The sequence below is a fragment of the Perissodus microlepis genome, chromosome 3 (genome assembly GCF_051167445.1).
Source record: "Perissodus microlepis isolate ML-2025 ecotype Zambia chromosome 3, ASM5116744v1, whole genome shotgun sequence".
Classification (NCBI taxonomy): Eukaryota; Metazoa; Chordata; class Actinopteri; order Cichliformes; family Cichlidae; genus Perissodus; species Perissodus microlepis.
In genome coordinates, this window is record NC_140463.1 from 29,428,477 (window position 1) to 29,456,444 (window position 27,968).

The 27,968-nt window shown below is 39.5% G+C and overlaps 3 protein-coding genes and 1 long non-coding RNA gene across 4 annotated transcripts; all 4 read right to left on the minus strand.

The window, feature by feature from the left end:
* Positions 1 to 4,291: 4,291 nt before the first annotated feature.
* LOC146391033 (permeability factor 2-like) lies at positions 4,292 to 6,054 on the minus strand. Its single transcript, XM_084918420.1, has 4 exons — positions 5,834 to 6,054; positions 5,567 to 5,675; positions 5,387 to 5,461; positions 4,292 to 4,968 (listed from the first exon to the last, which is right to left on the minus strand). The coding sequence occupies exons 1-4, from the start codon at positions 5,898 to 5,900 to the stop codon at positions 4,887 to 4,889; spliced, it is 333 nt and encodes a 110-aa protein (XP_084774546.1). The 5' UTR covers positions 5,901 to 6,054; the 3' UTR covers positions 4,292 to 4,886.
* A 10,576-nt stretch (positions 6,055 to 16,630) lies between these two features.
* Positions 16,631 to 17,947, minus strand: LOC146391034 (uncharacterized). Its single transcript, XR_014799128.1, has 4 exons — positions 17,761 to 17,947; positions 17,494 to 17,602; positions 17,314 to 17,388; positions 16,631 to 17,003 (listed from the first exon to the last, which is right to left on the minus strand). It is a non-coding gene; the product is annotated as an uncharacterized LOC146391034 (long non-coding RNA).
* A 3,636-nt stretch (positions 17,948 to 21,583) lies between these two features.
* On the minus strand, positions 21,584 to 23,794 carry LOC146391035 (permeability factor 2-like). Its single transcript, XM_084918424.1, has 4 exons — positions 23,571 to 23,794; positions 23,314 to 23,419; positions 23,087 to 23,208; positions 21,584 to 22,619 (listed from the first exon to the last, which is right to left on the minus strand). Coding segments are annotated over exons 1-4 (297 nt in total). The 5' UTR covers positions 23,638 to 23,794; the 3' UTR covers positions 21,584 to 22,617.
* Positions 23,795 to 26,103: 2,309 nt separating this feature from the next.
* On the minus strand, positions 26,104 to 27,721 carry LOC146391036 (permeability factor 2-like). Its single transcript, XM_084918436.1, has 4 exons — positions 27,469 to 27,721; positions 27,202 to 27,310; positions 27,022 to 27,096; positions 26,104 to 26,674 (listed from the first exon to the last, which is right to left on the minus strand). The coding sequence occupies exons 1-4, from the start codon at positions 27,533 to 27,535 to the stop codon at positions 26,602 to 26,604; spliced, it is 324 nt and encodes a 107-aa protein (XP_084774562.1). The 5' UTR covers positions 27,536 to 27,721; the 3' UTR covers positions 26,104 to 26,601.
* Positions 27,722 to 27,968: the final 247 nt, after the last annotated feature.

Genomic DNA, 27,968 nt, shown 5'->3' on the forward strand with positions numbered 1-27,968 from the left:
GTCACTGTGGCTACTTACATGACTTCTCTCCTGTCGCAGTATGGACGAGGCTTGTCCACCTTGAGTTAAGCGATGAGAGCGATCCTTATTGACTTACTGGTCTTCACACACTGGCACCTTGGAATAACTGGAAAAGGTAGAAAATTATAATTAATGTTAAACTGCTGCAGTTTCATATTTTACTTAAACATAAATATATTTAGATTGACCCTGGTCAAGGATGTAAGAAGTGGCTGAATTTTTTTTTTTTTTTTCGTTATTCCCGTCCTCCCACAGTGGAAATCCTGCTGTTGCAGTCCTTTGGCATTTAAACTTTCTACCTTCATTTACTCATAAGGATTTCCTGTGCGACTGGTTTATGTTGAGACATGCCTGACTTCAGGTGTCATTTGTATCTGTTGAAATTGACGTCACAGTTCACTCACTCCAATCACTCATACGTGAGTTTTGCAGATAAAGGATCTTTTGCATTGCTGATCTACTTCCAGAGAAGTGAAATGCCATAATCTTTTAACATGATCAGGCCAAGGAGGCAAAAGACAGGGCACTTTTCACAGCTACCTACCTGTGACTCATTAAACTGTTTTTTAAAATTCACCACTGTTAGAGGGAAACGAAAGCATGAATCATTGAGAATGCAAGAAAAAAAAGTCTCTGAAAATCGCCGATTTATTCCGCAGAACCAGGCTCAGGGAGGAGCGGCAATCTGCCTCAACCTTGGGGCGAGGGGAGGAAGACAGGACAAAAGACACGCGGTTTCTCGCAGCTTAAGTACAGTTTTTGGTTTTATGGCGGTTTTTCCCAAAGTCGCAAAAGTATGACATCACAACATTCTGATTGGTCACTTGCAATGTTGATCCTGGAACAACACCAACATGACGATATCAGATCGTGCAGATTACTAACAGTGTCAGAGAGAAAAGTGGTGAGGGATCCAAAGGTATCAACTAGCTGGCCCCCGGGGGAGATGACTGTCAAACACCACAATTTCGGTTTTCTTTTCATTTAAGATAAGAGAATTGCCCAAAAGCCATTCCTTGACTTCTCTCATGCACTCATAGGAAGCGGTGCATGAGCAGTTATTATTAATCTCTGGCTCTCGTGCCTTCCACTAGGTGTGCTGCTGGACAGCTCTTTCAAATTTGACAAACAAGTGTCCTCTGTAGTCAAATCTAGCTTCTACCAATTGCATCTTATTTTGAAGGCTAAGCATTATGTACCACATAAGTCTTTATATGATCAGTCTAATATGAATAATTTAGAGATCTCAATTTCAGATATGATATGATATGCCTAATATTTTACTGTTTCTGATGCACTCTGCTTAAAGTTTACTTACACTTCTCTTTATGATAAAAGTGTTTGAACACTTTCCAATAAATAAAATGATAAAAAGAAAGAAAATTGGAAGTTCCTTTAAACACAGCTGAAAAGATCATTTTCTATTCATTGTTTGCAGATGTGCACGTGTATCATTGCACTTAGTAAATGCAGTAAATCTGTCAATGAGTAAATCTGTAAGGGTGTGGGAATGCAAGAAAAATGTCTCCTTCACTTCTAATAATACTTAAATTATGACTTGTAGCTACTCCTGACTTGGAGTCAGCAGTAGTTACTGTGGAACTGCTGTCAGATATTGTGTTTCCAGTAAGATTGAAAACTGTAAGCTGGAGGTTTCAACTGTAATTACCTTCCCTATTGATAGACATCTGCCGCATTCCTCTTTAGTCTCCCAAGCGAGCCATAGAGGTAGTTTGTCTGTGTCACCAACCTTGTGGTGACTGCTTGTGACACCTGTGACACATTTTTGATGTTCACTGAAGTTTCTAAGCTTCAGTAAGCAAGGTGGCGATGTCTTCAGCTGGAAAATGAAGGCAATAAGGAAGTGACCCTGAATCCCCGCTTGGTTACTAGGGTGGGTTTCAATAATCGATTTTCTGATTAAAATCGATTTTAGCTTGAATAAAGCGATATCAATTCATTAAATCCTGAATGTATTTGTAAATATAAATATATTTTGCCAGAATCTCAGGTTTAACCTCACAAACTATTTCAACACCCACCAAACAGCTAAAACAGTAAATGACAGCAGATAAACGGATTTCACACAAAGACGTAAACACAAAACGCAGACCCGACGCATCAGGATCTGTGAGATGTTGGCCTCTTTCACCCGACACAGACATGCCGTCGGTGCTGAAAGCCGACAGCTCACAGATCCTGAAGCTTCAGGTTTTGTCTCTCTCTGATCAAAATTCACTGAACCAGCAACAAAAGAAGATCAAAACTACGCTTCACATTTGATAAAAATTGCCATTTATTCCCTCTGACTTTTGCTGTTTTGCTCCCACCACGATAAAAGCCACACTTCTTGCACAGCTCTCTCTCTCTCTCAGTGAACTTCAAGAACAGTTTCCCATCTCAAATCTCTTTTTTTCTGCATTATTTGTTTGCTTATTACGCACCAGTCTACCATTGTTTACAGCACAGTCTGCTGCTGTTTTTTTAAATGACTTCCTACAAGAAAGCCTTATTTCTGCTGTTCAATACCAAAGAAATGTAAACTTTTTAAAATTATGAGAAATTGCAAAACCCTTAGCTGTGTCTCTAATAAAACCTCTGTAACTTTCACTTCAGCAGCATCAGGCAATGTTCATGTTGATTCATGGTTTTCTTCTGTTTTTGATCTACTGCAGAGTATTTTTAAGGTTATCTGCTATAAAAAGACAAGCCAAGAAAATCTCCTTAATGTTTTTCTGTGTTTTATCCTCAGTAACTTTGATACAAAGGCATCTGCTGTGATGTTTACACCTCTGATGAAGTCTCACAACTGTCAGTACTGATAAATGAAGAATTACATTATTTCTGTCTGAGTAAAAATTGAATCAGAATGGAATTGATTCTAGAAATCCCAGCCCAATTGGTTATGCTGCAGTAGGTCCTGGCTGCTGGGGGCTTTCCATGATGCACTGAGTGCTACTTCTTCACGTTTTTGTGTTTATACACCTCTCTGTATGTAGTCACTAGTTATTTTTAGTCTGTGGCTCTCTTCCACAGCATGTCTTTGTCCTGTCTTCCTCCTCTGAGCCTGGTTCTGTCAGAGGTTTCTTTCTGTTAAAAGGGAGTTTTTCCTTCCCACTGTCACCAAGTGCTTGTTCATAGGTGATTATCCGTTGGAGTTTTCTCTGTATTCTTGTCTTTACCTTACAATATAAAGCACTTTGTTGCCAATGTTGTTGTGATTTGGTGCTGGTAAATAAAATTGAACTGAATGATTTTTTTTTTGTATTTTATTAATTAATCTGTCACTAGGCACAAACTACCCTAAATTTGTATCCTTCATTGTAACTCTGCACTTGAGAAATGCAGCTTTTTACCTGATTGTATCGCCCAAAATATTCACATGTGACCACTGAGGATGGTGCTGGAAAGTATCCAAGTAGAGCTTCCAGTTAAAGTTTAGCGTCTGTGCGTTTTCAGAACCAAATATCCAGATGTCAACATTTACTTCAGGAGATTTTCACCACAAAGTGGTCGTTTTTAATGCTTTTGGTGATGTCTTTACTGTGCATGTGACTAACTAGAGTTCTGTCTATTGCTATCTAAAATATATGTTGGGTGAAATATAATCTTAAATAAAATGTATCAACACATAACTGATTGGAGAGTTTGTATTTTAGATTTAAACCTTGACCGAGGGTCCCCCTGTAAAGGTCTCCTTCACTCCTGGCAGAAACCCACGACAGGCTCAGCTCCCAGTTCCCAAACCTCAGATAACTTTTTCACATCTGGAGTTTGGAAATATGTTATTATTATTATTATTATTCCCATGTTCAACTACTTACAGGAAGCAGTGACTTAAACACAAAATCAAGGCTAATAAATTTAGTCTTGACACAAAACAGTTTTCACCAGCTAAATGTGAAAGAGTGAAGTTTTATCCCCTCACTTCTTACAAGATTAATGGTTATGTCTTCAGAACCCGACACACCTTTTCATGCAGGATTCAGATTCAGTGATTTCGAGTTCATGATGAAGCTGTTTGAGTCACACATGTGTATCATGTTCTTGCATCGTGTTTAAGCTAAATTTTTAAAGCAAACTGCAAAATTATCATGGTAAACAGTTCACAGTGTTGACACTGAACACTGACGATCAAGCCTCATTTTTAGAGAGCAAAATGTTCAGTGTTCTTAAAATCTCAGAATTGGTTATTTTAGATATGAAAGAGGAGATTCTGTCACAATGTGCAAGGTTAAGGACCCAGATACTGGACTCAAAGGCAAGAAAGTGAAGCAAACAGAAAACAACCTTTATTTCAGTCACTGAGAATCCAAAAATATACACGTTATAAAAATAATCCAGAACAGACCAACGATGAAATGAAATAAAACACAAAACACAAAGGCTGCACTCTATGGAAGGAAAACAGAGGGGTGAACTATGAAGCGAGCTCAAGTGGATCTCTCATATAAGCTGGTTTGGAGAGCTTTGGTTTAAAATCAGCTGGAGGAGCCACTCTTGATGATAAGTGCATTAAAAAAAGAATAAAAAACCCCAAATACTTAAACATGTATCCAGTCCAAGAGCTGAACAATGTTCACTGTTTACTGTTTCCATGTCCATCCCTTTATGACCACAGTGTACACATCTTCTGATGGCTACTTCCTGCAGTATAATGCACCATATCTCACAACTCAAGCTGGTGTCCTGAACATGGCAGTGAGCTGACTGCATGTAAATGACCTCCAGAGTCACCAGATTTCAGTCCCATTGACCACGGTGGGATGTGGTGGACAAATCTGCACCGGATCTCGGCTGCTTCTTCTTCTCATTGAGTGATGTCTTGTTTCTTTTGTGTAACAGTTATAAACATGCAAAGTGCATCATAATGAGTTTGACACTGTGGCTGATGATGTGATTGTTTGGGGGCTGACGGTCGTCTTATGCTGACTTTTCTTCTGCCTCCTGTGAAGACAACAAATCACAGGCGTGAGACCTTGAAGCTCCAGTGATAGTGAACAGATTCATAACCCATAACACTCAAGCAGTGATTTCTCTCTTAACTTCTTTACCTTCTAAATTATGAGAATGACGATCCTGAATTTTACTAGCAAAAACACGATAAAGACATTCAATTATTGTAGCTTGTTAATTGTTCATCCATCAGATTTGTCCTGTGACCCAGAAGCAGTTTTCATCCTGAGCTTTGAACTATTACTCTAAAACCATCAGTATTTTTAATCACTGATGTGCAGAGCCTCGCACGATGCTCCAAAGTGACTGTTGATGTTCCTGTTTTAACTTCACTGACTTCCTGTCTAACATTTAACTCAAATTTAGCTGAATAACAGTGAATGAAAGAAAAAACATCTGTGTGACTTACAGTTTTTCTAGCAGCATTATGGTGAATTTAGACTCAGGATCGAGACACTGTTCACTCCCATTCTTCAGTGTGACACTGTAACATGGAAAGAAAGCTTTGATTTAAAACCACTTTATAAACAATCCTTATTAATGACTGAGCTCTTATTAATAATGTGCTCCTGTCACTGTGGGCACTTACATGACTTCTCTCCTGGTGCAGTATGAACGAGGCTCATCCACCTTGAGTTGAGCGATGAGAGCGATCTTTACAGACTTACTGGTCTTCAAACACCGGCACCTTGGAATAACTGGAAAAGGTAGAAAGTGATAATTAATGTTAAACTGCTGCAGTTTCATATTTTACTTAAACATAAATATATTTAGATTGATTCATTGTCACGATTTAGCTCCTCTCAAGATGCACAAATACACCAAGGTTTTCCATAATCTGATAAAACACACTTACGTAATGAAGTGCAAAGGGCCATGCAGGCCAGGAGAACGATGCACTGGATGGCAACACTTGTCTTCATCTTAAAGCTTTTAAATTATTGAGTGGAGGATCTACTGAAGGCTCAGTCTTCAACTGATTTGTTCTTCTCAGATATGAAGGATCTCTGCTGCTGTGCGTCTCCTTCACTTCTCGAGCTGCCTGAGTGTGCAGGACTGTGAGGTTCATCATCTCTGAACCTCCTTATATACACTCACAGCTGGGTGGACTCTGGCCAAGGATTTCTTCCTAAGAAGTGGCTGCAAAAATCTGTTTCCTGTCCTCTCACAGTAGAAATCCAGTGGCTGTGTTGTACTTTCAATTCCTGTTAGCAGTTCCTTATTGCGTCACATTTGAGTTTACAAATATCCAGATCCAAGGAAACTTGTTCAAACTTGACCTTCAGCGAGACCATACAGCTGTGTTTCAGTGGACACTGAAGGCTGGAGGGACAGGTAGTCAAGATGTTCTTGTACCTGGGCTCTGGGACTCCGGGACAATCTGTACTTCACATGCATAATTGGTCTACAAAAAGACCAAACAGTGTATTTTTCTTATGAAGCCTCTTTATGAAAGACAGAATAATTACATGGCTGTATACCCGGGTTATATAAAACTGCCAACACTGCATCCTGGTATAAGTGGAGAAATTGACAGTTCACAAAAAGCAATGAGAAACCAACAAAAAATACTGCTGCCTCCAATAAAGATGCTTCACACTCATGTTTTCTCTCCCTGGAGGCATCTTTATTAGACAGCGGCTTCAGAGCATCTCCGACCACTGCAACCAGTTTTAAAGTAATGCACATAAAGCTGTCCTCCTTATTCACTTATCTTGTATCTAAAGTTCAGTCTCTCAGGCTGCAAGTTGTAATCAATCATGTGCAAGTTCACTAAGGAAGATCTGTAATCAGTGATCTGCCTGCTTTCCTGGGTGTTCGGCTGCTAGTCTGTCCTCTACAACACTTCCACTTTACCACACTGCTGACATCACAGCTCTAGTACAATCATCTTCTTGACCAACTTCTTTGAGCCAGTCAGCCCCCGTTCTGAGTACTTTATATCTCAGCTCTCTTGTGTTATTCTGCCTTTCTGACTCTCATTCACTCAGCCCACCTCCTTCCCATTTCTCACTTCATGCTGGTCACTCAGAGCTCCATCCAAGCCTCCTCCTTCACCACCACCTGCGTCTAGACTAATTCCTGTCAGTGCTGAGTTTCTGATGGGTTCATATGTGGGACCTGAATTATCTGCTGGAGGGGGATTGTGGGATTGAAATAAAAGCTCTGGATATTTTTACCAATTTCCTAACACTACTGCTGGCTTGGAGCCAACAGTACTACTCTGGAGTTCATGTGAGTAATGATGAGTAACCGGCAACTGGCTCAAAACCAGGTATACTGACAGCATTGACCTCTGTGGTTTCTCGCGAACAGAGTGAGTCATTTGACTTCTGGCAGACACCCAGCACATTTGTCTGCAGTCATCCAGCTAACAATGCAGGCAGAGTCTTTATACAGTCAGTATTTGGCAGATGTAAGTGATTTTCCATTAGACGATAAGGAGAAAGTGAATTTTAATCCTCACTCTTCCCCTGCTTGTTGTCGCTTTGTTAACCTTCATGTGGTCGCTCTGCTGTGTGTTTTTCCTCTGTGCCCCTCTTTCAGTTAAAATTCCCATCTGTGAGTCCTGCATTTGGGTCCTACATCCTGCCTGCCACACAGCCGAACCATGGACAGAGTATTGTACACAGAATACAATATGAGTTAATATAGATCCATGAGCACTTATAAGATGAATCATGATCAATTTTAGCTAAAAGACAGAGATTTAGTTATGTGTGAAAACAAAATGAAATCTCTTGCCTTGTATAGATAAGTTAGTGAAACTAACTGATCAGCCGTCTTGTTAGACAGCATACATCCCCTTTATTGCACGTCCATTACCAGACTTGCTGCTGTTGCTTACAGGCCACAGTAAAATAAGTAGTGAACCTGACAGCTAATAGTATAAAGGGAAATTCTGATTATGCACTTTCAGCTCATGGGCCACTTCAGACAGCCTGTTTACCTGCAGTGAGCGGCTGTTGTTAGATGGAGGCAGTGTCAGTCCTGCATGGATCATCCGGTCTGTGTGCTTCTCTGACTCATTTTGTTGTTGGTCTGTTGGTGAAGTTCTAGCATACTGGGATTTATCTCACCTTATTAAACATTAGTTAATCAGGAAAACTGACTTTGTTCTTTCCAGTCTACAAGAGACTTTGTCAGTTCACCATCATCACCAGTGTTTTACTCTTATTTGCTTTTGTTTTTATTGTTTCAAAGAGTGGGGTTTGTCAGGGAGTTTGTGCTGGTGTTTATTCAATTCAATTCAATTCAATTTTATTTATATAGCGCCAAATCACAACAAAAGTCGCCTCAAGGCGCTTCATAGATACAGAGAAAAACCCAACAATCATATGACCCCCTATGAGCAAGCACTTTGGCGACAGTGGGAAGGAAAAACTCCCTTTTAACAGGAAGAAACCTCCGGCAGAACCAGGCTCAGGGAGGGGCGGCCATCTGCTGCGACCGGTTGGGGTGAGAGAAGGAAGACAGGATAAAAGACATGCTGTGGAAGAGAGACAGAGGTTAATAACAGATATGATTCAATGCAGAGAGGTCTATTAATACATAGTGAGTGAGAAAGGTGACTGGAAAGGAAAAACTCAATGCATCTTGGGAATCCCCCGGCAGCCTACGTCTATTGCAGCATAACTAAGGGAGGATTCAGGGTCACCTGGTCCAGCCCTAACTATATGCTTTAGCAAAAAGGAAAGTTTTAAGCCTAATCTTAAAAGTAGAGATAGTTTCTGTCTCCCGAATCCAAACTGGAAGCTGGTTCCACAGAAGAGGGGCCTGAAAACTGAAGGCTCTGCCTCCCATTCTACTTTTAAATACTCTAGGAACAACAAGTAGGCCTGCAGAGCGAGAGCGAAGTGCTCTAATAGGGTGATATGGTACTACAAGGTCATTAAGATAAGATGGGGCCTGATTATTTAAGACCTTGTATGTGAGGAGCAGGATTTTGAATTCAATTCTGGATTTAACAGGAAGCCAATGAAGGGAAGCCAAAACAGGAGAAATATGCTCTCTCCTTCTAGTCCCTGTCAGTACTCTTGCTGCAGCATTTTGGATTAGCTGAAGGCTTTTCAGTGAGTTTTTTGGACATCCTAATAATAATGAATTACAGTAGTCCAGCCTGGAAGTAATAAATGCATGAACTAGTTTTTCAGCGTCACTCTGAGACAGGATATTTCTAATTTTAGAGATGTTGCGCAAATGGAAGAAAGCAGTTTTACATATTTGTTTAATATGTGCGTTGAAGGACATGTCCTGGTCAAAAATGACTCCAAGGTTCCTCACAACGTTACTGGAGGCCAAGGTAATGCCATCCAGAGTATGAATCTGGTTAGATACCATATTTCTAAGATTTTCAGGGCCGAGTACAATAACCTCAGTTTTATCTGAATTAAGAAGCAGAAAGTTAGCGGCCATCCAGGTCTTTATGTCTTTAAGACATTCCTGCAGTTGAACTAATTGGTGTGTGTTATCTGGCTTCATGGACAGATAGAGCTGGGTGTCATCTGCATAGCAGTGAAAATGTATGCTATGTCTTCAAATGATGCTGCCTAAGGGAAGCATGTATAATGTAAACAGAATTGGTCCTAGCACTGAACCCTGTGGAACTCCATAATTAACCTCAGTGTGTGAAGAGGACTCTCCATTTACATGCACAAATTGGAGTCTATTAGATAGATATGATACAAACCACTGCAGTGCAGTACCTGTAATACCTACAGCATGTTCTAATCGCTCTAATAGGATATTATGGTCAACAGTATCGAACGCTGCACTGAGGTCTAGCAGGACAAGCACAGAGATGAGTCCACTGTCAGAGGCCATAAGAAGATCATTTGTAACCTTCACTAAAGCTGTTTCTGTGCTGTGATGAGCTCTGAAACCTGACTGAAACTCTTCAAATAAACCATTCCTCTGCAGATGATCTGTTAGCTGTTTGACAACTACTCTTTCAAGGATTTTTGATATGAAAGGAAGGTTGGAGATTGGCCTATAATTAGCTAAGACTGCTGGGTCTAGAGATGGCTTTTTGAGTAAAGGTTTAACCACAGCCAGCTTGAAGGCCTGTGGTACATAGCCGACCATTAGAGATAGGTTGATCATATTTAAGATCGAAGAATTAATCAATGGCAGGACTTCTTTGAGCAGTTTTGTAGGAATGGGGTCTAAAAGACACGTTGATGGTTTGGAGGAAGTAATTATTGAAGTTAACTCAGAAAGATCAATTGGAGAAAAAGAGTCTAACTTAACATCAATGGTACTAAGAGTAGCTGTAGATAATATTACATCTGTGGGATGATTACTGGTAATTTTTTCTCTAATGATAAAAATTTTATTTGTGAAGAAGTTCATGAAGTCATTACTAGTTAACGTTAAAGGGATGGTTGGCTCAACAGAGTTCTGACTCTTTGTCAGCCTGGCTACAGTGCTGAAGAGAAACCTGGGGTTGTTCTTATTTTCTTCAATCAGTGATGAATAGTAAGATGTTCTGGCTTTGCGGAGGGCTTTCTTTCTTTATAAGAATCATTTTCCAGCATGTATGCTTAACTTATGGAGCCACCACTGGCACCACTGTTTTTGACAGTATTCACAATCATGCTCCTGTGCAGTGCTCCAAAATCCCAGCTGTACATTTCTTGGATGATGCTGTGAATCCGTCGAATGTTCACCAGGAATGGGAGAAGTGTAAAAATAAACAAAAAACAAACAAACACATGACACAGACAACCATATGGGCAATTTAGAGTTTCCAATTAACCTAGCCCCACTAACTGCATGTTTTTGGACTTTTGGAGGAACCCGAAATGAACCCACGCAAGCATCCAAACCACACAGAAAGACCCCGGCCTGATGGTAGAATTGAACTCAGGATCTTCTTGCTGTGAGGCAACAGTGCTAACCACCGTGACACCATATTTTGCATTCATTTTTGATTTCTGTGGTAACTTTTCCAGGCGCTCTTGTAAGTCATTGTTTACTTTGCATATGATGAAACACTTTCACCACACGTCTTCAGAACAATCCATTCCTACTAAAAGGAAGTAATATTTTTAAACTAAAGTGTAAAAGAGTGTCAGCGTTTTCTGCCGACAAGAGGAATGTACGTTTTTTTCTTTCTGACTGAATAGTTTTTGTTTATAATCTAGGAAGGAGTATTAGGGCCAAATTAAGAAAAAAATGATTATTTTGTTTAAATATTTTTCACTTACCTCTGCCAAACGCTGACTGTATAAAGACTCTACCTGCATGGTTTGCCAGGGAAATACAGAGGAATGTGCTGGGTGTCTGCCAGCAGGGATACGGCTCACTCTGCTCATGAGATAACAGAGAGGCCAATACTGTCACAATGCTGGTTTTGAGCCAGTTGCCGGTGTTACTCATCATTACTCACATGAACTCCAGAGTAGTACTGTTGACTCCAAGCAGGCAGTAGTGCAGGGAAATTGGTCAAAATATCCAGAGGTTTAATTTGAATCCCACAGCCCCCCTCCAGCAGGTCCCAAATATGTATTTTTATTTTATATCTATATGTGTATATCTATCTATCTATCTATCTATCTATCTATCTATCTATAGCTTGCCTCCACCAGTGTGTGAATGTGAGAGTGAATGAATAGTGGAATTGTAAAAGCGCTTTGAGGGTCAATCCATTATTATTATTATCATTATCTATCTATCTATCTATATAGGTGTGAGTGGGGCCAGACACATGCTGTGTGAAATAAAACGAGTCCATGATGCTAAGAAAACTGCTGGCAAAGAGGTCAGAGGTCATCATCAATGTGTATATTAAAATCCCCAATTATTAACAATCTGGACAACTTCAAGATGGAAGACAAAAAGTCACCGAACTCCTTTAAAAATTGACCGTTAGGTCCAGGTGGACGATACACTACAACACAGTAACACGGATCTTTAATTCCAATTTTAACCAGCTGTAGTTCAAACGATGAAAAATTTTCAACCATTAATGAGCGACAGTGAAACCAGTTTCGATACACCACAGCCAGACCTCCTCCACGACCAAAATGCCGCGGCCGACTGATGAAGGAGTACCCGCCCGGGCAAAGTTCGATAAGGGAAGAATAGTCACCATCACGCTGCCAGGTTTCAGTTAAAAATAAAAAATCCAGCTTTTTGGAAGGAATAAGATCGTTCAACAAGAACATTTTATTTGTCATAGATCGGGCATTGAGAAGCGCCATGCTCAATGAGGAATAAGTCAAACCATTACCGAAACTGACCCGTTTTAGGGGATGTAGAAACTGCGGGTTCAATTTGTGACGATAATAGATACCACTTGCTGCTGGGGCAGAGGGCCAAATAACCGGAGAGTCTGGATGAACACTCCTAAGGTAACACGATCTCATAAGTCCAGGTCTTGCAAAATCCAGCAGGGACAGGGAAAAAATTCACCTCCGAACAAGCAAACTGAGCACCAGAAATGCTCGACGCCGCTTATCCGCTAATCCTCGTCTCTCAAGATAAATCAAGCTTGTGATTGTTTGAAACATTTGCTGCCAACTGAAATTTGACACACATGCTCTGCAGAAGATGAATCGCTGTCAGTTTGTTGGCTCTGGAGTTGCATGTTTAATCAGAACAGGTTGGCTGCTAATGAATAGATGTGTAAGCAAATTGAATACACTTCACTCAGAAATACCATCCATTCTGTGTCTTCCACTTAATGTTGTCGGGGTCGCAGTTGGGGTGGGGTGGCTGGAGCCTGTCCCGGAAATGCTTCACTGCAAATGAAATTACACAATTTAAACGTGATCATATTTTATTTGTGCAAAGTGTGTAAATAAGACACCTTCTTGTCTTTACCTTTCACATTAAAAGTCCCTGATGTTAGAAGGTGCGATTGTTAGAGGAGTTTGCTGATAATAAACTAAAATGAAGATTATTATAGAAGTTTGTCAAAGTAATTTATGGGACAGTAAATAAAGTCTCATCTCAGGTTTTAGTTTTTCTTTTGTCAATGAATTGCCTAAAATCTACTAATGAAGCTGAAATAAAAAAAATGTATAAAAAAGAAAGTCTGTGAAATGCTCGCATTAGTTGCATGAATTATATATTGCATGTTTATCATCTTTTTAGTTGCAATCCAGTTACAATAAAGTAGGAGTTCTTTATAAACGTATTTACAGATTTGTGTTGACAAGAGAAAACTGAGTGTGGTGCAAAACAAGAAACTGACTTTAATGGAAAGAGAAAAGAAGAGAAAGAAAACGTTACTGCAAAAATGAAAAGAATTATCATCATAATAAGGATCAGAATAGAGACGAAAATATGATTTAAGTTACTTTGAATGTGGGGTGGTTGTTGGTCCCAGACTGGTCTGAGAATTTTAGAAACTGTTTATTTACTGGGATTTTCCCACGCAACAACCTCTATGGTTAACAGAGAATGGTCAGAAAAATAATACATTTCCAGTGAGCGGGAGTTCTGACGCCAGAAAACGACCAGAGTGCTTCAAGCTGATATGAAGGAAACAGGAACTCCAAAGCAAGTGTGGGTGCAGCTCAGTATTAGAGAGGTATACCTAATAAAATGGCCAGTGAGTGTCCTACATAAAGCTGATCTTGATCTGTAATTTGTACAAATGTGGGCTGACAATGATTTTTATAAAACACTGGAAAGAAACCTTTTCTTTTTGAAGCGTAGCTGTGGTTTTGCGCATGCTTACATCTGCTTTGTTGATCTACTCTCGGTGATGCTGTAACATGAATCAGTCTCTTTCATAGGATAAGCTTTTAATTATCCAAGAGAGGAAGTACTGAGGAAGACAGAAAATCTGTTAAAATAAAATTCTCTGCATTCCTGCCTTAGTAATAGCAAGAATATCTTGTTTAAACTGGAGTAGCTGTTAATATGTGATTGAGTTACCGTTACATCAGAGATAAAAGCAAAGCAGTTAAATGACTTGGAACATTTTTTTTGAGTTGATGCTCATAGTTTGAAGTGAAACCAGCTTTAATGGCAAACTTTGGGATTTTTGGTTTCACCCTCTTTTTTTGTTTTGTTTGTTTTTGTTCTCTTTTTGTTGACTGTGTATAAAGTGGTGGTAAACTGGTGAGTTATAATAAAGTGAAAAGATATAACATTTTAAAAACTACCTCCAGCATTAAAAATAAACATGGTACATAAACATGCTGTATCCATTGTTTACAAACCCTTTAAATGTTAGATGAATTACACACAACATATCATGAGACTTTGCTCCAGTGGTAGTGAACAGATCAAGTCATACGTCTTTACCCTCAGCTTTGAACCGCTGCTCTAAAACCATAGATATTTTTGTAAGAGATAAAAATTCTCTGAGAGGTTCAGTGTAGCTTAAAATCCGTTGTTTGTATGGATGGAGATTTACATTTAATATGTTTCTTTCATGCATATTTAATGTACAGATCATCTAGATCTAAGGAATCTCTGAGGAGGCTAAAAGACAGGACAGTTTTAACAGCTGCATACCTGTGACTCATTGAACTGTTTTTTAAAATTCACCACTATTAAGAGGGAAACTAAAACTCACAACAGGAATTGAGAATGCAAGAAAAAAAAGTCTCTGTCCCTACTGAAAATAATGAAAGTCGTTCTCATTTCAGTCTAATTAAATTTTATTTATACGGTGCCAAATCACAACAATAGTTTCCTTTATACTGTAAGGTAAAGACCCTATAATAATACAAAGAAAGCAGAGAAAAACCCTGAAAATCATATGACCCCCACATGAGCAAGCACTGTGGCTCATGGAGGAGCGGCAATCTGCCTCAACCGGCTGGTGTGAGGGGAGGAAGAGGGGACAAAAGATATGCCGTGGAAGAGAGCCAGAGATTAATAATAACTAATAATTAAATGCAGAGAGGTGTATAACACAGTGACTGAGAAAGAAACACTCAATGCATCATGGGAATTCCCCAGCAGCCAAGACCTATTGCAGCATGAGTGAGAGGATTTAGAGTGACCTGTACAGCCCTAACTATGCTTTATCAAAAAGGAAAGTTTTAAGCCTAATCCTAAAAGTAGAGACAATGTCTGCCTCCTGAATCCAAGCCAACATAGGAGAAATATGCTCTCTCTGTCTAGTCCCTGTCAGTGCTCTTGCTGCAACATTTTGGATTAACAGAAGGACTTCCTGATAATAATGAATTATAGTCGGGCAGCCTAGAAGTAATAAATGCATGAACTAGTTTTTCAGCGTCACTCTGAGACAGGATATTTCTAATTTTAGAGAAGAATGGAAGAAAGCGGTCCTACATATTTGTTTAATATGTGCATTGAAGAACATATCCTGGTCACTTTAATTGGACAGCTGCTTCAGAGCACTCCAGCCTATTTTATACTAATCCCCATCAACCACTTCTGTTATTCAGCTGTAGTGCTGTTTCTGTCCAAAGTTCAGTCTGTTTAAGAGTAATTTTATATTCTAATTTTTTTATTTAAATTTCTCGTTTGGTTGTTCACCAATTTGGCCCACGCTGTAAGCTACTACTACTGATACTACTACTAACAACAATAATGCACAACAGACCCGACCTCATGTTTGCACTTTTCAGCACTTGTTAACACTTTTCTTCATTGCGGTTGCTATTCACAGCAATACTCACATCTGCAGCTTTCCAGCTCCCAGCCGCCCATACACCACCAACAACAGCCAGGACCCAGTTCAGTCTGTTTTAAGCTGGCGAGGCGTGATTGCGGGTGCCGCTCAGGTGCGTCCGCATCCCCCGCAGCCGCGCCACAGACCACGCCCCACCACAATACTACTACTACTATTACTACTAATAGTTGAGATGACTCCGGAGGGTGGAGCTGAAACACTAAAAGCTTTGGAGGTTGGTGTGACTGACAGAAAGCAGACCCATGGCTGAGGACCGTAGCACCTGACACTGTGTGTATGGGTGCAGCAGGTCGGACAGATACTGATGGATTTGTAAATGATATGAAGAATTTTGTAAATTATTTATAATTTCAAACATTTCTTTGGGCAAAGTGTGCAGGTAACACTTCTGCTTCTGCTTATCTTTCACAATAAAAGCCCTGGACATTAGACCATGTGACTTCTATACTCCTGGAGCAATATGAACAACTCTTGATATGATAATCATAAGATAATCAGATCCTATGTCTTGCATTAAATATGTAATCAGTTTTCTGCTTTTTTGTTAGGAATACCTCGTAATTGGTAATACCTGGTAACTAAAAATGACATTAAGAAAACATTTCCCTTTTTGGTAAAGAGTATTTACAAAGATTATTGTGTGATCCCTAAACAGCAATTCAGGCTGCTGGTGGTGTAATTGGGTGTGCGCAGGATAACACATACTGTGTTATAACACACACTTTGTTATCCTGCTAGAAACTCTATCAAAGTCGCAGCACTCTTGTGTTGGTAATTTCAAAAAAGTCCTGTTTAAACTGAAGCAGCTGCTTACTTTTGAGATTTTAAAGGCAATGTTTCATTCGATTTGTTTCGGTTTTTTTTTGTTTTTTTTTATGTTGTTGTGCTGGTTGCACCTTTCCCTCTTTGTATGTTCCTGTTTGTCTAATATTTCCTCTGGCTCCTTACAATTAAAACATTAATTAGTCGTTATAATAAAGTGAAAAGATGTAACTTACTCAACAACTTAGAGATTTATTGAGTCGGCTTTGGAGTCACTGTTGTACATTTCAGAATCAAAGAGACAAACATGGTACGAATATACATTAAATTCACCTGTGAAAATGTTGAAATAGCACAAATAAATTAATGTTTGTGTTACATACTTTACAAAAATAAATACATATAGATGCAGATATATAAATGTGCATATGCTTAGTAATCACAACTTAAGCCTGAAGACACGATGAGGAATTAAATGCATTTATATTTTGTGATGAGAACCAGAGCTGTGCTGCTCCTTCTTCTTAATCCACACATGTTGTAACAGCACTAAACATGCAAAGTGCATCATGATGATTCTGGCACTGCAGCCGATGCTGTCGCTGTTTAAGGGCTGACTGTGGTATTTTTCATCTGATTCCTGTGAAAACAACATATCAGAGAGATGAGGCTGGGTTGCAAAAAAAATCACAACTTTTAAAGCTTTAACAACAAAATCAACCAACTTTTTTCTCTTATTTACTTTCTGAATAAAAAAAGGATCTTGATTTGAAAAAAACTGCTTCTGTAAAACCATCAGTATTTTTAATCACTGATGTGCAGAGCCTCGCACGATGCTCCAAAGTGACTGTTGATGTTCCTGTTTTAACTTCACTGACTTTCTCTCTAACATTTAACTCACATTAAGTTGAACACCAGTGAATGAAAGAAAAAACATCTGTGTGACTTACAGTTTTTCTAGCAGCATTATGGTGAATTTTGACTCAGGATCGAGACACCGTTCACTCCCATCCTTCAGTGTGACACTGTAACATGTAAAGAAAACTTTGATTTAAAACCACTTTATAAACAATCCTTATTAATGACTGAGCTCTTATTAATAATGTGCTCCTGTCACTGTGGGCACTTACATGACTTCTCTCCTGTTGCAGTATGAACGAGGCTCATGAACCTTGTGTTGAGCGATGAGAGCGATCTTTACAGACTTACTGGTCTTCAAACACCGGCACCTTGGAATAACTGGAAAGGGTAGAAAGTGATAATTAATGTTAAACTGCTGCAGTTTCATATTTTACTTAAACATAAATACATTTAAATTGATTTGTTTTCATAATTCAGCTCCACTCAAGATGCACAAATACACCAATTTTTTCCATAATCTGATAAAACACACTTACTTAATGAAGTGCAAAGGGCCATGCAGGCCAGGAGAACGATGCACTGGATGGCAACACTTGTCTTCGTCTTAAAGCTTTTAAATTATTGAGTGGAGGATCTACTGAAGGCTCAGTCTTCAACTGGTTTGTTCTTCTCAGATATGAAGGATCTCTGCTGTTGTGCGTCTCCTTCACTTCTCGAGCTGCCTGAGTGTGCAGGACTGTGAGGTTCATCATCTCTGAACCTCCTTATATACACTCACAGGTATGTGGACCCCGGCCAAGGATGTCTTCCTAAGAAGTGGCTGCAAAAATTTGTTTCCGATGTCTGTCCTCCCACAGTGGAAATCCTGCTGTCGCAATCCTTTGGAATTTAAACTTTATACGTTCACTTACTCGCAAAGATTTCCTGTGCCACTGGTTGATGTTGAGACATGCCTGCCTTCAGGTGTCGTTTGTATCTGTTGAAATTGATGTCACATTTCACTCGTTTTGGACTCACTCCAATCACTCATATGTGAGTTTTGCTGATAAAGGATATTTTGTATCTCTGATCTACTTACAGAGAGGTGAAATGCAATAAAGTCTTTATATGATCAGTCTAATATGAATAATTTAGACAGCTCAAATTATGATATGATATGATATGCCTAATATTTTACTGTTTCTGATGCACTCTGCTTAAAGTTTACTTACACTTCTCTTTATGATAAAAGTGTTTGAACACTTTCCAATAAATAAAATAAATAAATAAAATGATAAAAAGAAAGAAAATTGGAAGTTCCTTTAAACACAGTTGAAAAGATCATTTTCTATTCATTGTTTGCAGATGTTATGGTTTGGAGGAGGACTCAAGCGCAGGACTCCGGTTCTGATGCTCACAAGAAGGGTTTATTTACAAGTCACCAGGTGTATATACAAGAATGTGCGGGGGGGGGGGGGGTGTTATATACAGCTGAGTGGGGGGAGAAGGGGTCTCCAGGGAAGTCCAGGGGAAAGCACGCGTTCTTCAGAATATCCACTCACACGATCACAGGCTCACACTCCGACACTGCCACACGGGAATCACACAGGGGAAAATCCAGGAAGCTGCGTGGTAGACAACAATCCAGCGACGAACAGCAGTCACCTCCTGGCTTAAATGCTGCTCCCCTTAATGAGACCCAGGTGTCTCATTTCCCGAGGGCGTGGGCCGAGGGCGTGAACCCACAGTGAGTTCCGCCCCGGCGAGAGAGAAGAGGAAGAGAGAGAAACAGAGGGCTGATCAGCGTGCAGCTGATCCGCCTGGCCGTGACAGCAGATGTGCACGTGTATCATTGCACTTAGTAAATGCAGTAAATCTGTCAATGAGTAAATCTGTAAGGGTGTGGGAATGCAAGAAAAACGTCTCCATTACTTTTAAAAATACTGAAATTCTCAGATTAATAAGGTCACCAATCACAGCAGAAACCAAGGTAGACTTCGTCATTAAGAATGTTTCACACTCGCTTCTCCACTCCTTCTATGTGCTTCCACTGGACAGGTATATTCAGGTATTTTGACAGATACCTTGCATGAAGACATGTAGCCTATTTGGACGCCTCTGAAATGTATGAAATAGTAGCAGTAGCAATGTAGTAAAGGGACTGGTGCTGGTGTGTGCGCGTATTACAACTCAGTCTTTTTTTGTGAAGAGGGGAGCGAGTTCAGCCTCTTGTCAGTCTGGTGCGTGAGGCTGTTTCTCCTTCAGTTTCCTGCCCTCAGCGAGAAAACACCAGACGATCTTGTGTGAATGATATGGGAAGTCAGTCACAGTCAGCTAGTCCCTGGGCTAGATGGGGGTTTTAGATCTAATCTTATTCTTGTGATGAAATCAGTGTGAGTCATGCTCAGTTCCAGCACTTGCAGACATCAGCAGCTACACTGGAAATAATAACAAGTCCTTATGTGTTTGTCTTATCCGTCTACTGTGTTGTGACAGACATCAGCATTACTGTGGTGAATACCAGTTTTGCACATTTGGATTTGCGTATTACGCACCAGTCTACCGTTGTTTACAGCGCAGTTTCCTGCTGTTTTTTTTAAATGACTTCCTACAAGAAAATCTAATTTCTGCTGTTCAATACCAGAGAAATTTAAACTTTTTAAAATTATGAGAAATTGCAAAACCCTTAGCTGTGTCTCTAATAAAACCTCTGTAACTTTCACTTCAGCAGCATCAGGCAATGTTCATGTTGATTCATGGTTTTCTTCCGTATTTGATCTACTGCAGAATATTTTTAAGGTTAACTGCTATAAAAAGACAAGCCAAGAAAATCTCCTTAATGTTTTTCTGTGTTTCATCCTCAGTTACTTTGACAGAATGGCATCTGCTGTGATGTTTACACCTCTGATGAAGTCTCACGAGTGTCAGTATTAATAAATGATCAGAATTACAATATTTCTGTCTGAATCAAAATTGAATCGGAATGGAATTGATTCTAGAAATCCCAGCCCAATTGGTTATGCTGCAAGAGGTCTAGGCTGCTGGGTGCTTTCTATGATGCACTGAGTGCTACTTCTTCACTTTTTATTGTATTTAGTCACTAGTTATTATTAGTCTGTGGCTCTCTTTCACAGCGTGTCTTTGTCCTGTCTTCCTCCTCTGAGCCTGGTTCTGTTAGAGGTTTCTTTCTGTTAAAAGGGAGTTTTTCCTTCCCACTGTCACCAAGTACTTGCTCATAGGTGGTTATCTGATTGTTGGAGTTTTCTCTGTACCCTTACATTACAATATAAAGAATTTTGTTGCCAATGTTTTTGGTGCTGGTAAATAAAATTGAATTGAATAAAGTATTCAGTATTTTATTAATGTGTCACTTGGCACTAACTAGCCTAAATATGTATCCTTTCAGTGTAACTCTGCAGTTGAGAAACGCAGCTTTTTACTTCAGTAGCCTATATCAAAATATTTGCATGTGACCCTCGAGGATGGTGCTTTAAAGTATCCAAGTAGAGCTTCCAGTTAAAGTTTAGCATCTGTGCAACATTTTCAGAACCAAATATCCAGATGTCGACATTTACTTCAGGAGATTTTCACCACAAAGCGATCGTTTAAATGGTTTTAGTGATGTCTTTACTGTACATGTGATGACCACTGGTTTTCTAGATTTCTATTTTCTGTCTATTGCTATCTAAAATATATGTTGGGTGAAATATAATCTTAAATAAAATGTATCAACACATAACTGATTGGAGAGTTTGTATTTTAGATTTAAACCTTGACCGAGGGTCCCCCTGTAAAGGTCTCCTTCACTCCTGGCAGAAACCCACGACAGGCTCAGCTCCCAGTTCCCAAACCTCAGATAACTTTTTCACATCTGGAGTTTGGAAATATGTTATTATTATTATTATTATTCCCATGTTCAACTACTTACAGGAAGCAGTGACTTAAACACAAAATCAAGGCTAATAAATTTAGTCTTGACACAAAACAGTTTTCACCAGCTAAATGTGAAAGAGTGAAGTTTTATCCCCTCACTTCTTACAAGATTAATGGTTATGTCTTCAGAACCCGACACACCTTTTCATGCAGGATTCAGATTCAGTGATTTCGAGTTCATGATGAAGCTGTTTGAGTCACACATGTGTATCATGTTCTTGCATCGTGTTTAAGCTAAATTTTTAAAGCAAACTGCAAAATTATCATGGTAAACAGTTCACAGTGTTGACACTGAACACTGACGATCAAGCCTCATTTTTAGAGAGCAAAATGTTCAGTGTTCTTAAAATCTCAGAATTGGTTATTTTAGATATGAAAGAGGAGATTCTGTCACAATGTGCAAGGTTAAGGACCCAGATACTGGACTCAAAGGCAAGAAAGTGAAGCAAACAGAAAACAACCTTTATTTCAGTCACTGAGAATCCAAAAATATACACGTTATAAAAATAATCCAGAACAGACCAACGATGAAATGAAATAAAACACAAAACACAAAGGCTGCACTCTATGGAAGGAATATTGAACTATGAAACGAGCTCAATGCTATTTCCAGATGTTGAAATCAGCGTGTTCTGTGTCGTGTAAGTGGATCTCTCATATCAGCTGGTTTGGAGAGTTTTGGTTTAAAATCAGCTGGAGGAGCCACTCTTGATGATAAGTGCATTAAAAAAAGAATAAAAAATCCCAAATACTTAAACATGTATCCAGTCCAAGAGCTGAACAATGTTCACTGTTTACTGTTTCCATGTCCATCCCTTTATGACCACAGTGTACACATCTTCTGATGGCTACTTCCTGCAGTATAATGCACCATATCTCACAACTCAAGCTGGTGTCCTGAACATGGCAGTGAGCTGACTGCATGTAAATGACCTCCAGAGTCACCAGATTTCAGTCCCATAGAACAGCGGTCCCCAACCTTTTTTGCGCCACGGACCGGTTTATGCCCGACAATATTTTCACGGACCGGCCTTTAAGGTGTCGCGGATAACTACAACAAAATAAAACTAGTACCGGTACCGAAAAAAAGAAGATTTATTCATAACACACGTGAAAAGACCCAGGAAAACCGAGTTAACGATAAAAACGATAACAAAATAACGCTGAAAACCAATAAAAACCCTGAAAACCATACATTTCACACCTGAGCCTCAACTCTCGCGGCCCGGTACCAAACGACTCACGGACCGGTAGCGGTCCGAGGCCCGGGGGTTGGGGACCGCTGCCATAGACCACGGTGGGATGTGGTGGACAAATCTGCACCGGATCTCGGCTGCTTCTTCTTCTCATTGAGTGATGTCTGGTTTCTTTTGTGTAACAGTTATAAACATGCAAAGTGCATCATAATGAGTTTGACACTGTGGCTGATGATGTGGTTGTTTGGGGGCTGACGGTCGTCTTATGCTGACTTTTCTTCTGCCTCCTGTGAAGACAACAAATCACAGACGTGAGACCTTGAAGCTCCAGTGATAGTGAACAGATTCATAACTCATAACACTCAAGCAGTGATTTCTCTCTTAACTTCTTCACCTTCTAAATTATGAGAATGACGATCCTGAATTTTACTAGCAAAAACACGATAAAGACATTCAATTACTGTAGCTTGTTAATTGTTCATTGTGGAATTAAAGAAATTATTTTATGGCTACAATATATTCTGCATCATTAATGATATAATCTATAGTATTGATACTGCATTAAGATGTTTATTAAAACCGATCAGATTTGTCCTGTGACCCAGAAGCAGTTTTCATCCTGAGCTTTGAACTATTACTCTAAAACCATCAGTATTTTTAATCACTGATGTGCAGAGCCTCGCACGATGCTCCAAAGTGACTGTTGATGTTCCTGTTTTAACTTCACTGACTTCCTGTCTAACATTTAACTCACATTTAGTTGAATAACAGCGAATGAAAGAAAAAAAACATCTGAGTGACTGTTTTTTCAGTAGTTCTTTGGTGAATTTAGACTCAGGATCGAGACACCGTTCACTCCCATCCTTCAGTGTGACACTGTAACATGTAAAGAAAGCTTTGATATAAAACCACTTTATAAACAATCCTTATTAATGACTGAGCTCTTATTAATAATGTGCTCCTGTCACTGTGGGCACTTACATGACTTCTCTCCTGTTGCAGTATGGACGAGGCTCATCTACCTTAACTTCAGTGATGGGACCTCTTACAAACGTACTTGTCTTCAAACACCGGCACCTTGGAATAACTGGAAAGGGTAGAAAGTGATAATTAATGTTAAACTGCTGCAGTTTCATATTTTACTTAAACATAAATATATTTAGATTGATTTGTTTTCATAATTCAGCTCCTCTCAAGATGCACAGATACACCAAGGTTTTCCATAAAAACACACTTACCATGTGAAGTGCAAAGGGCCATGCAGGCCAGGAGAACGATGCACTGGATGGCAACACTTGTCTTCATCTTAAAGCTTTTAAATTATTGAGTGGAGGATCTACTGAAGGCTCAGTCTTCAACTGATTTGTTCTTCTCAGATATGAAGGATCTCTGCTGCTGTGCGTCTCCTTCACTTCTCGAGCTGCCTGAGTGTGCAGGACTGTGAGGTTCATCATCTCTGAACCTCCTTATATACACTCACAGCTGGGTGGACTCTGGCCAAGGATTTCTTCCTAAGAAGTGGCTGCAAAAAATCTGTTTCCTGTCCTCTCACAGTAGAAATTCAGTGGCTGTGTTGTACTTTCAATTCCTGTTAACAGCTCCTTATTGCGTCACATTTGAGTTTACAAATATTCAATTCCAAGGAAACTTGTTGAAACTTGACCTTCAGCAAGACCATACAGCTGTGTTGCAGTGGACACTGAAGGCTGGTGGGACAGGTTGTCAAGATCTTCCTTTATCTGGGCTCTGGGACTTAATACCATCTGTACTTCACATGCAGAAGTATAGTGTATATTTCTAAACTTCAGTCTCTCAGGCTGGAAGTTGTAATGAATCTTATGTGCAAGTTCACTAAGGAAGATCTGTAATCAGTGATCTGCCTGCTTTTGTAGGTGTTCGGCTGCTAGTCTGTCCTTTACAACGCTTCCACTTTACCACACTGCTGACATCACAGCTCTAGTACAATCATCTTCTTGACCAACTTCTTCGAGTCAATCAGCTCCCGTTCAGCGTACTTTATATCTCAGCTCCGTTGTGTTATTCTGCCTTTCTGACTCTCATTCACTCAGCCCACCTACTTCCCCATCTCTCACTTCATGCTGGTCACTCAGAGCTCCATCCAAGCCTCCTTCTTCACCACCACCAACGTCTAGACTAATTCCGGTCAGTGCTGAGGTTTTGTTCTTGTATGATGGGTTCATATTTGGGACCTGAATTACCTGCTGAAGGGGGACTGTGGAATTCAAATGAAAGCTCTGGATATTTTGACTAACTTTCCAGCACTATTGCTGGCTTGGAGCCAACAGTACTACTCTGGAGTTCATGTGAGTAATGATGAGTAACACCGGCAACTGGCTCAAAACCAGGTATAGTGACAGCATTGATCTCTGTTATCTCAAGAGCAGAGTGAGACATTTCCCTTCTGGCAGACACCCAGCACATTCCTCTGCAATCACACAGCTAACCATGCAGGTAGAGTCTTTATACAGTCACTGTTTGGCAGAGGTAAGTGAACAGTATTGAAACTATATGATAATGTTTTTTGTTGTTTTGTTTTGTTTTAATTTGGCCCTCTTCCGAGATAATAAACACAAACTATTCAGTTAGAAAAAAAGTACATTCATCTTGTCTGCAGAAAAAGCTGACACCATCTTTTAGGCGTTAGTTCAAAAATTTTACTTCCTTTTAGTGAGGAATGGCAGTTCTGCAGATATGGGATGAAAGTGTTTCATCATATGCAAAGTAAACAATGAGTTACAAGAGGGCCTGGAAAATTTACAACAGAAAACAAAGTTTAAAGGAATTTTACAAAAATGCACACAAAATAGTCAAACTCTGGAGCTGCATATGTTTAACCACAACAAGTCCACTCAGAAATGTCATCCATTCATTATCCTCCACTTAATGTTGTCAGGGTTGCAGGTGGGGTGGTTGGAGCCTATCCCAGAAATGCTTCACTACAAATGAAATTACACAATTTAAACGTGATCATATTTTGTTTTGCGAAGTGTGTAAGTGTATAAACTTTTTTTAAAAAAACAAGAAAGTCTGTGAAATGGTTGCATTAGTTGCATAAAACAGTCATAATTTAGACATTTCAGGTTCATCATCTTTTTAGTTGCAGTCCAGTAATTATAAAGGGGACTTCTTTATAAACTTTTATTTACAGATTTCTTCCCACACAACCACCTCTGTGGTTTACAGAGAAAAGGCAGAAAAAGAAGAAATTTCCAGTGAGTGGGAGTTCTGATGCCAGAAAACGACCAGAGTGCTTCAAGCTGATATGAAGGAAACAGGAAGTCCAAAGCAAGAGTGGGCTCAGTACTAGAGAGGTGTACCTAATAAAATGGCCAGTGAGTGTCCTACATAAAGCTGATATTGATCTGTAATTTGTACAAATTACAGAAGAAAGAAACTTTTTCCTTTTTAAGCATATCTGTGTTTTTACACATGCTTACATCCAATCTGCTGTCTTGATACTGTGAGCGATGCTGTAACACATCACCGCTCATGAATCAATCTCTTTCACAGCTCAGAGATAAAAGCAAAGCAGTTTAATGACTTGGAACCTTTTTTTTTTTCAGTTGATGCTTATAGTTTGAAGTGAAACCAGGTTTAATGCCAAACCTGCTGATATTTAGAATCGGCCTCTCCTTTTGTTTTGTTTGTTTTTGTTCTCTTTTTGCTGACTGTGTCTAAAGTGGTGGCAAACTGGTGAGTTATTAGTTATAATAAAGTGAAAAGATGTAATTTTTTTAACAAACTCCAGATTTATTATTTATTTTGAGGAACTTTTCAGCATTAAAAATAAACATGGTACATAAACATGCTGTATCCACAAAAGTTCACTTCTTTAATTGTTTACAAACCCTTTAATAATAGATACATTACACATTAACCTATAACCACTGCTCACATTTATCACACACATCACGTCTGCATGTGCACTGAATAAGAGCACTGCTGTCTGACACAAAACTAAAAAAACATACTTTTTTAATAAAATATATGCTTATTAATCAGAAATTCAATCTGAAGACAGGCTGAATGATAAGATTTCCAACGCCCGTCCCTGATTGTCTCCAGAAAAAAATGACTGAGAACTTGGATAATAAATATTTTACATCTGATATTAAATCTGTTTACAACTTGCTGTCAGTTGTAGCTGTCACTGTCTACTTTGCATTTATATTTTGTGATGAGAACCCAAGCTGTGCTGCTCCTTCTTGATCGACACATGTTGTACCAGCGCTAAACATGCAAAGCGGATCATGATGATTCTGGCACTGCGGCTGGTGATGTGGTTGTTTGAGGGCTGACGGTCGTATTTTTCATCTGATTCCTGCAAAGACAACGTATCACAGAGATGAGACCTTGAAGCTCCAGTGGTAGTGAAGAGATCAAGTCATGCATTTTTACCCTGAGCTTTAAACTGCTGCTCTACAACCATCAGTAAAACCATCAGTGTTGTGTTACCATACTGGAGCAACTCTAACCCACACAATTTCCTTAGGGTTTAATAAAGTATGCTGATTCTGATTTTTAATCACTGATGTGCAGAGCCTCGCACTGATGCTCCAAAGTGAGTTGATGTTCCTGTTTTAACTTCACTGACTTCCTCTCTAATATTTAACTCACATTTAGTTGAATAACAGCGAATGAAAGAAAAAAAACATCTGTGTGACTTACAGTTTTTCTAGCAGCATTATGGTGAATTTTGACTCAGGATCGAGACACTGTTCACTCCCATTCTTCAGTGTGACACTGTAACATGTAAAGAAAACTTTGATTTAAAACCACTTTATAAACAATCCTTATTAATGACTGAGCTCTTATTAATAATGTGCTCCTGTCACTGTGGGCACTTACATGACTTCTCTCCTGTTGCAGTATGGACGAGGCTCATCCACCTTGAGTTGAGCGATGAGAGCGATCTTTACAGACTTACTGGGCTTCAAACACCGGCACCTTGGAATAACTGGAAAAGGTAGAAAGTGATAATTAATGTTAAACTGCTGCAGTTTCATATTTTACTTAAACATAAATATATTTAAATTGATTTGTTGGCATAACTTAGCTCCTCTCAAACTGCACAAATACACCAAAGTTTTCCATAATCTGATGAAACACACTTACCATGTGAAGTGCAAAGGGCCATGCAGGCCAGGAGAACGATGCACTGGATGGCAACACTTGTCTTCATCTTAAAGCTTTTAAATTATTGAGTGGAGGATCTACTGAAGGCTCAGTCTTCAACTGATTTGTTCTTCTCAGATATGAAGGATCTCTGCTGCTGTGTGTCTCCTTCACTTCTCGAGCTGCCTGAGTGTGCAGGACTGTGAGGTTCATCATCTCTGAACCTCCTTATATACACTCACAGGTACGTGGACCCCGGCCAAGGATGTCTTCCTAAGAAGTGGCTGCAATAAAAATTAGTTTTTTTGATTTGCGTTCTCCCACACTGTAAATCCTGCTGTCGCAATTCTTTGGCATTTAAACTTTCTACGTTCACCTAATTGTAAGGACTTTGTCTGTGACTTCTTCATGTTGAGACATGCCTTCCTTCAGGTGTCGCTTGTATTCGCTGAAACTGACGTCAGATTTCCCTTTTCATGTTTGAACTAACTCCAGTCACT

Excerpts from the sequence above, each read along its gene's own strand:
- LOC146391033 (XM_084918420.1), bottom strand. The coding sequence starts at position 5,900 with ATGAAGACAAGTGTTGCCATCCAGTGCATCGTTCTCCTGGCCTGCATG. Across the intron at positions 5,462-5,566 it reads TGCACCAGGAGAGAAGTCAT|TGTCACACTGAAGAATGGGA; the intron begins GTAAGTGCCCAC and ends TCCATGTTACAG. Across the intron at positions 4,969-5,386 it reads ATAATGCTGCTAGAAAAACT|GAGGCAGAAGAAAAGTCAGC; the intron begins GTAAGTCACACA and ends TTGTCTTCACAG.
- LOC146391035 (XM_084918424.1), bottom strand. The coding sequence starts at position 23,637 with ATGAAGACAAGTGTTGCCATCCAGTGCATCGTTCTCCTGGCCTGCATG. Across the intron at positions 23,420-23,570 it reads GGCCCTTTGCACTTCACATG|TTATTCCAAGGTGCCGGTGT; the intron begins GTAAGTGTGTTT and ends TACCCTTTCCAG. Across the intron at positions 23,209-23,313 it reads TGCAACAGGAGAGAAGTCAT|TGTCACACTGAAGGATGGGA; the intron begins GTAAGTGCCCAC and ends TACATGTTACAG.
- LOC146391036 (XM_084918436.1), bottom strand. The coding sequence starts at position 27,535 with ATGAAGACAAGTGTTGCCATCCAGTGCATCGTTCTCCTGGCCTGCATG. Across the intron at positions 27,311-27,468 it reads GGCCCTTTGCACTTCACATG|TTATTCCAAGGTGCCGGTGT; the intron begins GTAAGTGTGTTT and ends TACCTTTTCCAG. Across the intron at positions 26,675-27,021 it reads ATAATGCTGCTAGAAAAACT|GAATCAGATGAAAAATACGA; the intron begins GTAAGTCACACA and ends TTGTCTTTGCAG.